This window comes from Lycium barbarum, chromosome 3 (assembly GCF_019175385.1).
Source record: "Lycium barbarum isolate Lr01 chromosome 3, ASM1917538v2, whole genome shotgun sequence".
NCBI classification, from domain to species: domain Eukaryota; kingdom Viridiplantae; phylum Streptophyta; class Magnoliopsida; order Solanales; family Solanaceae; genus Lycium; species Lycium barbarum.
This window is the reverse complement of record NC_083339.1, coordinates 128,474,469-128,485,345: the sequence shown is the minus strand read 5'-3', so window position 1 is coordinate 128,485,345 and position 10,877 is coordinate 128,474,469. Positions and strand designations below refer to the sequence as shown.

General features: G+C 33.2%; 1 protein-coding gene and 1 long non-coding RNA gene across 5 annotated transcripts; one reads left to right on the top strand and one right to left on the bottom strand.

Moving 5' to 3' along the window:
- Positions 1–1,519: 1,519 nt before the first annotated feature.
- LOC132632419 (uncharacterized) lies at positions 1,520–5,078 on the top strand. 4 transcript variants are annotated; one of them, XR_009579384.1, is made up of 4 exons: positions 1,522–3,196; positions 3,322–4,058; positions 4,218–4,322; positions 4,522–5,078. It is a non-coding gene; the product is annotated as an uncharacterized LOC132632419 (long non-coding RNA). The 4 variants fall into 4 exon arrangements; XR_009579383.1 differs by having other exon boundaries at positions 1,524–3,196; positions 4,535–5,078; XR_009579382.1 differs by having other exon boundaries at positions 1,520–3,196; positions 3,322–4,322.
- Positions 5,079–6,703: 1,625 nt separating this feature from the next.
- On the bottom strand, positions 6,704–7,414 carry LOC132631330 (cysteine protease inhibitor 8-like). The gene has a single exon (XM_060346915.1). It carries the CDS (start codon positions 7,412–7,414, stop codon positions 6,704–6,706), a length of 711 nt encoding a protein of 236 aa, XP_060202898.1.
- Between the last annotated feature and the right edge of the window lie 3,463 nt (positions 7,415–10,877).

Genomic DNA, 10,877 nt, shown 5'->3' with positions numbered 1-10,877 from the left:
TTTACTTCTTAGCACATTCATCGCAGTTTTGAATGCGAATTGTTGTATATGAGCTTATGTTGGTATGTTTTTATGAATAGGTACAACAAGGACCAACGAAGGGTATTCCGGGCGGTTTTGAGTGATTCCGAGGCTGTGTATGTCGTTGAACGTTGCGAAGGAAGTTCCAGCACTTGAAGGCAAAATCTAACCACTGAAGGGTCTCATGCGCTGGCCATACGCCGCATAGCCAGCGCACAAAAACACCATTCCTGAAGCTTAGACAGACCATGCGTTGGTCATGCGCCGCACAAGAAGAACACAAAGGAGGTCATGCGCTGTCCATGCGACGGCACAACCAGCGCACAAGCAGCGTCAGTTGTCCTATTCAGATCGGGATTGGGCCAACTTATCTCATACTTACCCTAACATATAAATAGTCATTTTTAACATTAGAATGACAGCTGGGACGACTTTTGAGAATTGTGAAACTCTTCCTAGGTTTTATTCCTCTTCTATTATTTTTCTTTACATCAAAACCCTATGTTAATGATGAATTCTTGTTTCTATCATCGAATTAATGTGTAGCTAAACACTTAAATTCTGGGGTTGTGGCGTAGCCATGAATATTGACGTTTGACAAGTATTTCAGTCTTAGTAGCTTGTTCGTATGCAATTGCTTCATTACTTCTGTGTTTAATTTCTTGATTGTCTGCGCAACAGTTGAGTTCTATTTACTCATTTATATACGTGCTTAGGAAAGACGTTGTTAATTTAGAGAAGAAGTAATGAGATTGTGATCTGAATATCCTTAGAGTTGGGCTAGGATTTGTGACTAGGATATGAATATACTTAGTTACCGCAATCAATTATATACCGTGCTCTTATTGCATTCTTGATAGGTCAATACCATAGGAATATAGGAGGAGAATTATTTTGAATCGGCAAGTAGTGATTCGGAAGAATACTACGAGATTAATAATCCGATTAATTAGCTATTGTGAACAAAGTTGCTAAGGTGTGATACTTGATTGACTCAATAGGATTGGTGAACCAACCACGACCCTGGAATACTTCTAAAATCTTGATAAAAGCCATTCTTAATTACGTTCTAAGCACAATTTCTGTTTACATTATTAGTCAATTATATTACAGCATTTAGTTATAAAAGAACCAACACTTTTATTCTTCACTTGCATAGATAGTATGCAATAGTTTATTCTCGTGAAATATTAGTCATAAGTCTCTGTGGATTCGACATCTGATTTTACATAATTACTTTATTACTTGTACGACCACGTACACTTGCGTGTGCATTTGGACGCAACAGCGGGTCGGGCGAGGCAGATCAATAAAAAAGTGGGTAATTTATTTGAAATTAGGTAATTTGAGAGAATTTGGGGATTTCCATCCAAAAGAGCATAAGTGTGAAGTTTGAAAATGGCAGGGGTATTTTTATTAACTTTCACTAACGGATGATATATTTAACTAATAAAACAAAGTAGAGGAGGTATATTTGACCCTTTTAACTTTTTTTTTGTAACCTCTCTCTTTCTACTCTCCTTCCGCAAATACTCTGTCATTTCTCTTTCTTCTTCTTTTTTTCCTGTGAAAAGAAAATTGAATTTTCCTCTTCAATTCTTTATTTCCCTTCTAATTAGAAATTGAAAACCTGTTAATGTATAAGGGTGCCTGACCAAAAAAAAATAAAAAAAAATACAAGGGTCTCCCAAACCTTCACGAGTCAGCGGGTGTTAATTAACAATAGTAACGTATAAGTTGATAAGATTGAGTATAAACACGAGAAGAGATTGAGTATAAACACGTGAATATTTTTAACGAACCAACATGTACTCCTCCAAAAAGGGAAAAAAAATTATAAACAAGAAGAAACAAAGTCCAGATGGGAACACGTTTTCTAAATAAACCCCTGCTACTAAATATATAATATCTGAGCATAGCTTTCTTATTATAAATGTTTTCCCCTTGGAATTGATTATCTGGAGTTTTTATCTTTAAACCTAGGAATTAGTGTTTCAATCCTACTGTCACAATCCAATTAATAAAGTAATGGAATCACGCAAATGTAGAGTGTGTAAATAAATTTCACATGAAAAATAGAGAAGAAAAAATGAGCAAATCAATAAACTTGGATGAATCATTTTTTTTTTTTGTGAGCTAATTTTATCATCCTATTAACAAAGAATCAGGATTAGAAATGCGTAGGAAACTTCTCTTTTCTTGCTCTATCTTTTAGCTTCATGTGCAAAGTACTAGTGTTTGGAATTGGTACAACACGGAATAAGCTCCATAATTGTTATAACGGAGCATATGTATATCCAGCAAAAACTTAAAAGACACACTGACTCTTTCCCTCTTTATTTTTAGGATGTGCAATTTATTTTATTACGTGGAAAGGGTCAAATTTGCATCTGAACATTCAAAACGGAATAAATTTATCTTCTGTGAATAGTTGGGGCCAAATATGCCCTCATCTATGGCCAGTTTGTTATTCAAGGGGGCACTGCAATGGGAGAAAACATGCTTCTATGGTCCGTTGCGTTATTTTCGTCTAGTGGTGCAAGCTAAGCAACTCCGGGTATATTAAAACCAGATATTATTCTGCTCCGGATTCTATCTACTTGCAGCTTGCAATCCCCTGTTTCATAAATTTAGTGTAAAGGTGGTGGTGGAAGTCTCATTTTCCTCTTAATTTGAATATAGGCAGTCAACACTTATTTGCCTCTGATTAGCTTGGATCTCAATTTTTTTTTTTTGGGATAAAGCCTTGTTAAGATTTTACCTGTGGTTTACCAGTACTACATATGCTCTTTTGTAAAAGTTGATTACTCTGGTGAAAAATCTTAAAGATTGGATATTGTCGTTATTTGGAGTTGGTACATTTTTGTTTCTTTTTTCAACTGCAGATTACTTGATTACCATTGAAAACCATCTAATTAGAAGATGGATTATGCAATATTCACAATAGATAAGTATATTTCAGATACATTATCTTTGAGAATAATTCATTCGGAAGAAAGATGCTTTACTAATTGGATCTGCGACTCAGCATGTGAATTACACATTATTGTCATTTTACTCTAATCAGGCTATATGTTTACAGTTGGAGATATCCACAGGGGACCAAAAATAGTCTTTGTTGGAAAATTCCATTTATATTGAGTCGGTTGCACTGATTTCTTCGTTGTTGGGATAGGTACTTCAGTGTTAATTCACTTCTACTTTTCTCTTTGTCTGAGGAAATTCAATTTTTGTTTTATGCATCATTATTTGTTATTTGTTAGAAGAGTGAATCTAATGTTATAATTTGTGCTTTTATAGCTGAACAACTTGGGACAAGATAATTCTTCATGTAGTATCATGGTTTACTGGTGAGGCTGCTGAATATGATAAATCTGAAGATTTGGAAGATGTTATCAAAGAAGATGGAGATGAAGATGAAGACAAGTGGTGATGGAAAGTTAAGATTTGTTATGTCTGCTTTTACAAAGTCATTTACAAATTTCCACTTATCTAAGCGGAGATTTTTTAGCGAAAGAGGGTTCTTGGATTTCACACTCTATTTTCAAGACAAAAATTAATGTGTTGTCTAAATTCGGGATGTAAGAGGTGCTAATTGGAAATAAAGCATTAAAGTACGATTAACAATTTATGATACTGCAACTGTAAGTAAAGAAGCTACTTATCTTTCTGTACCTATTTCTGCTTTAATGTTTTTCTTTTACTGGCAAGCAAGCGTACACTGCACTTCTTAATTTTTGTATTGAGATATTAGCTCAAAATGGCAGCAAGTTCTTTTGGATTTAGGTGCTACAAAGTAAATGTTGCCCATTCGCTCTGTTTCAGCTGCCCATTAATAAAAGAGTCATCATCGACACATAGCGCTAATTATTTGTTTACCAATTCCAAAAAAGAGAGCTTTCTAACTTCAACCTAATAAGCAGTCTTATATATGGTTCTCGCACTAGCATCTCTAGGGTCTGGAGGTATGCGTTTTACAGTTGAATCCATGCGATCATATCACTTTTAGAGCCAAAACATCAAGGAGCATTTAACTGGTACGCATTTACATTATATACATCCATTGTTGTAAGTTCCACAGCTATTGTCTACATTGAGGACAATATCAGTTGGATTTGGGAGTTTTCCATCTCTTTAGCCCTTAACATCCTTGCCTTAGTGATATTTCTATCTGGGTGATTCTATTGCGTGTTAAGGAACAAGAAGGCAGCCCTCTTATCGGCATGGCTCGTCTCACTGTTTCAGCCATTCGAAAAAAGAAAAATCCCCTCTTCGAGAACAGTCATCAGTACTACCTTCAGGTAAAACCTCTATACTAATTCGTTCTTGTGTTTGAGTTAATACTCATGCCTGGGGGGCAATCTAAGATATGCTATGTGGATTCAACTGAACTTATTATTGATGACTCAAACTATGTACAAACTGATATGATCACAATCATCATAAATCCACTGACTCCAACTCTTTCATTCACCCCTCCTCATACTCATTTGCTTGAAGCTCTCTTATATAGGTTCCTCAATCGTGAAGCCTTTATCACTGGGGGAGACAATAAATCAGATGGCTCTATTGATAATATACATGGAGACTCTACAGTCCAACAAGTAGAAGACTTGAAAAGCTTGATCAAGCTTGTCCCTTCATGGAGTAGTGAACTATACTCGCAATAGTTTCAACAGATTTTAGAAATTTGATACTCGATGCATGATAACTTTATGAAGTGTTAATATATATGTTGTAAACATTAATCAACTTGACAGATGCTTCTTTTTTCAGTGATTTGTAGTCTTTCTATTAATCTTGTGGTGTGCAAATAAGACAAACAACTGTGACGGGCATAGGCCAGTGCATCGGACCGCCACCGGCCATCTAGTATTATTTATTATATAGAAGCACGGGTTCGGAGAGGCAGAATCGTCGTCCACTGCTGAACAAGAGAACCCCTCGTCTTTAGTTTTATTACTTCTGTACCAGCCAAAAAGTTATTATACCTGTGGGTCCCCCGTGTTTATCCATTTCAAACCTGCTAGAAGTCTCAGTTGAATCCGCGGGGCCCACTGACATTGCATTTTCTTACTTTGATTAACTTATTTTTTAATGGCATTTTAGTCCTTTTAGTTAATTGATAAGTTTGTTCTCTGCTTATGCTTATTCCACGTTAACTTTATGATTTGCGTGGAGGGTCTCATACATGTCTCTACATTATCATATCAGGGGATCCACAAATTATTCATTAATTAGTCATTATAGATGACTTTATTTTTATATTTTTAGTACTATAATAATAAGTGTCCTATTCAAAATTTCAAATGAGCTAATCCAACTATATTAGTATTGGTAACATGGAAAATTATAATATGAATAAATATTCTAAATAGGACAAACTCAAGGAAAATATACATATAATTTTATACTTTTTACCTCATTAAATCTCTTAATCATCGTAGATTAATATTATTTGATATAAATATTTTGTGAGCTTAAGTTTTTACCTGTAGTTTGTTCAACATAGCTTGGCTCAACATGAAGTTTAAGAAAAAAAAAACTTTTAAAAGTTGTGGCATTAAACATGTCATAATATTTGTATAACCATAGAATTTTTGTGTCTATTAAACTTGTTAAAAGGATAAAAGGAGAAGTTTAAAGTTTATTTTTTCTCGTTTAAACTTAATTGTTATAAATATAAAAACATATCATTATTTCTAAAATAGATTTTAAGTAAAAATAAACAACAAGTATACTCCCTATGTCCCAAAATATTGTCTTACTTTCGTTATTTGTTTGTCATAAAAAGATTGACACATTTCGATATTTATGTATAATTTAATTCTATGATATGATTTACCAACCACACAAATATCTAAGGCTTATTTTAAACTACATATTTCAAAAGTATTTTATTAAAATTTCGTATCAAATCATACTAAGCCAGAAAATTGTAACAAAAAACACATTAATAAGTAAAAGACGATATAATGTGGGGCCCGTGCTAGCACGGGCATTTGCATCTAGTAATTTATAGAAGCCAGTAGATTAATTACATCGGCACATCTATGTCACGTGTATAATTGGTGCACGAAGGACATATCATGAAGAAGTTTAAATGATCTCCATAACCTTAGGCTTCAAATTAAATTTTTTTACTTTTTATGGTAATTACTTACAAATTATAGCAGATCGACATGCAAGTGTCCATCCACTAGTTACAATTATGATAGTAATAAGATGGTTTTAAGCTAGAGACCATAATAAGATGATTTTAATTTGAAGATCAAATTAAACACAGAGCAGAAGCACGTTGATATATTTCAGAAAATTACAAGGACCTAAAACCTAAGTCAGTGGTACAAAATAACATAACTCCCGTCAACAGTTTTCTTTCGTATTGTGGGTGCATCTTGCATTCTTGTGTATTCCTTTTTGTTTGGAGTTCTATCATGTATTATTATTATTATTATTATTATTATTATTATTATTATTATTATAATAGTAATAATAAAATATCTCAATATATTGTGGGAATAATAAAGAAGATTAATAAATTTAAAACCTAGCTTCTTTATTCATATGCTTCCTAAGCAGTATTACATAGAACGGAATATCGAAATACGTACAAGCGATAGATTAATATCCACATTATTTAGACAGCCAGGTTAAGCATAACTAGTTATGAGGATACTAATTATGCATCAGTACAACTCTTCTGGACTTTCTTGAAGATGAAGGAAATAGGTTGGTTAGTGAGAGCCAGACGATTGTGTCCACTATGGGATGTCAATCCCACGTCTGAACAAGGGCATTTTGGACATGTTGATCGGTCGGGACAATATCTTATTTTGTAAAAAGGTGATGCCTCAGTAAATTTCTCAATCTGAAATACGCCGTCTGGAACTTCTGGGACACGACTAGTTACCACGAACCTAAGCCCCTGTGCAGTCTCGTCAGGTTTACCAACCATCCAAAAGTTTCCGTTATCACAGCGCTGTGTATTTGGAGTCGAGAACAAAACACTAATCTGATTAGTTTCACGTATCACATTAAGAGGCGGAGGACCAGGGTGCCTAGTATAGAATTTAACGGGCAGGCCTAGTTGAATGTTCCCTCGGTGCAAGACCACGGCGTTTGGGCATTTGGCGTTTCCAATTTTGGCCAAGCCTACTGCTCCTCTGCGAGCGGGCGGGGTAGCGGAGAGGATGCGGTACTCTTGGCCAACCCGGAGTGGTTCGCCGTTGCTGTCCAACACTTCAGGAAGTTCAAGGAGGGGGAAATCGTTGTCGTCATCAGTAGTAGTGGGCAGGAAAATGGGATTGTCGCAAGTGCAAGTTGATGAAAAGGCCACAAAGGGAAGCAAACAGAAAGTAGCAAGCAAGAGGAAGCTGAAAATGGACTTCATGTTAGATAGTATATGTTGTGTATTTTGCTTACAAAATTCTATTATTGACGGTCCAATTTATAGAGGTGGCAGAAGCAGCAGATCATTGACAAGTGGACTAATGTAGGTCCACTTTCCAAGCAATCAAAGACCTATGTTCTTTTTTCTTTGCCATACTTTACCTCTCCTTTATCCTTTTTGTATGGAATTCAGCCGGTGTTTTTGAAGAGTAATATATTCTATCATCATTCTTTTCTCTATTTTTATTACATGAGAAAAAAAATTATGGTAAGGAAAAAATCTGGAATTTGAAGAAATTGAAAACCTGGATAGTAAATGGAAGAATATTTGTATAAATTTTATCGGTGGTCATCCAATTTTAAACTTATCATACAAAAATTATTTAATTATTTTTTTTGTTACGATAACTATCATTTAAACTTATCATATAAAAATTATTTAATTATTTTTTTGTTACGATAACTATCATTTAACTTTAATTTTTATCACACAAAAATCACTTTTTAATTATTTTTTTTACTACATAAAAGACATCCAGTTAAAAAGTTTGTCATATAAAAATTATTTTTCTATTTTTAAAAGATGTTTATGAAAGCTACTATACAAATGAGTATATTAGTAATGGAAAAATAGTCAAATCATATTATTTGACACTAATGATAACGAGTTAAAATTATCACAAGAAATCAAAATAAGGAAAGCAAATGTAATATTGCACACCACAACTAATTTAGCATCATGATGCAAATTATTGGGGGAGGTTTCAAATTTATTTTGAATTTAGCTAAGTTATTTAGGGGAGCCGTGCGATATTTTTTTGTACAAGATATTAAAATTCAGGTAAAATTTATTTTTTGTTTAACTTAGCCAATGTTGAGTGACTTTTATATGACAATAAAAAAGAAAATAGTTGTATATAAACTTTAAAGTTGAATGATTTTTAGGTGAATTTTTTTTTTTTTAAATGTTTGGTATGTTTTAAAATCGAATGACCTTTATAGTAAAAATAAAAACTATTCATATAATAAAATTTACTCAAAATTTCTTAAAGAATTATGATCTCCATATAATAAAATTGGTTCCAAAGTTTGATGAAAATAGAAAATGTGTAAAAATACTACCTTAAATTAGAAACACATGGCATGGATTAGAATTAATGATTAAGATTTAATTGACTAAAGCAAGACTCTAACCATAGTTTATATAATTAATAACTTATCCATAAATATGTTAACATATATGTTAAAATATTTCTCTCTCTTCTTATTTTAATATTCCATTTTTTTCAATTATGACAACTCTTTAATGGTGATATTTTTGAAAATATAGACAACTCTTTTAGAAATATACAATTAATAATTGAATAATGAGGTGTATATTATGTGAATTAGTAAGCATCATAATTGAAAAAAAAATTAAAATATCATCAATTGAATATTGGGCTCTATTTCTGCGTAAGAAAAAAATAAAGTGGGAAAAATAATCGGGTAAGGGAGAAAAGACATTTTATTGCGTAGGAATATTCAAATAGGAAGAGAGAGAAAATAATTTTAATATATTTATTTTATTAATTATGTAAATTACGGTTAAAGTCTTGTTTTAATTAATTAAATTTTAGCCATTAATTTTAAATTATGTCATATGACTCTAATTTAAAAAAAAAATGGGGAGAAGTTGAATCCGAGAATAGAGAAGAGCGAGGGAAACGAGGAAATAAAAAGCAGTGGATTGGAGAGAATGGAAGTACGTGGAGTGAGATGATGTGATGGGTCCCGCATTTATAAAATCAATTAAACAATCCATCTCGCACAGCTAATAATGGTTTGGCCTCATCCAGAATAAAACTTTTCCTATTAGTACTAATATCAATATTGAGGAAAGCTGATCTTTTTTATCTCACTGTTACTACCCTTATCTCTGTTACATTTCCGATAAGTTGTAACTATCAAAGTGAAGGTTCTAGTGAATGTAGATGTGAGTGTAGATGTGAACCCTATGCTCTTCTCTTCTCTACTTTTTTATAATACTCGAGTGAGTGTAAATGTGAAAAAATCTATAATACTCCAGCATCTCTCTTTGATCACGCCCCTGTGCTCTTCTCTTCTCTACTTTTTTTGGGGGGAAAGGATCAAATATGCCTTCTATTTTATTTTATTAGTTAAATATATTCTCTGTTAATGAAAGTTAATAAAAATATCCCTGTCATCTTCAAACATCACACTTATGCCCCTATTTGGATGGAAATTTCAAATTCTCTCAAATTACCTAATTTCAAAAAAATTACCCATTTTTTTTGTTAAGTTGCCCCGCCCGACCCACCTATCATCATCATCAAGCTCTAGCTCCATCTCCTTTCATGGAAAAAAAAAATAAGGACACACCCAAATGATAAAATCTCAAAACTCACATCAAATTTTATTTTTAAATCTAATTCCAAATCTTGGTGCAGCCAGTACTTGGATTCTCCAAGTATTGACCAAACGTATCATCTAAGAGGTTCATTTGAGAGCTAGTTTAACTCCAAAGCTATCAAATTATATGCAAAGGTTGAACTCCTACCTGTAGAAGAAATGGACTGAGCATTGAAAGATAGTTGTTTCTTGATAGTTTAGCTAGGATGTTGATAGTTTGTGCCTAGTTCGAGCACAACTAGGGTTTGTCCGATTGGTTGCTCCTTTTTTCATTTTTCTTTGAGCTGTACATATTGCCCTTGTTGATAAATACAATGTTTATTTACCCCCCCTCCCCCACCCCCCACCCCCCAAAAAAAAAAAACGCAACCAAAAAAAAAAAAAGCGGCTCAATGCATATGGATGGGTTCTAGTCCTTCTTCTACGAGCTCAAGGTTAAATCTGAACAAACCTTTTACCTTCCCAGCTACAGCAACAGTATGCTACTCGAATAAAAATATTCTATCAGTTTTAATCTTTTCCTACCTCGCAGATAGATAAATTTCACCATTTTGACAAACTAAACTATTCCCATTTTTACACGATTCAGATTCAACTAGTCCTTGATAGACTCCAAGTATTGGTTGCATCAAGATTTGGAGTTGAATTTAAAGATGAAATTTGATATGAGTTTTGGAATTTTATCATTTAAGTGTGTTCTTGCTTTTTTCCTTTTTCTCCTTTTCTCCATGGAAGGAGATGAAACTAGAGCTTGATGATGATGATAGGCGGGTCGGGCGGGGCAGATCAATAAAAAAGTGGGCAATTTTTTTGAAATTAGGTAATTTGAAAGAATTTGGGGATTTCCATCCAAATAGGGGTATAAGTGTAAAGTTTGAAGACGGCAGGGATGTTTTTATTAATTTTCACTAACAGAGGGTATATTTAACTAATAAAACAAAGTAGAAAGTTATATTTAACCCTTTTCGTTTTTTTTTTTTTTTTTGTAACTTCTCCCTTTCGACTCTCCTTCCACAAATACTCTATCATTTCTATTTCTTTCTTTTTTTTTC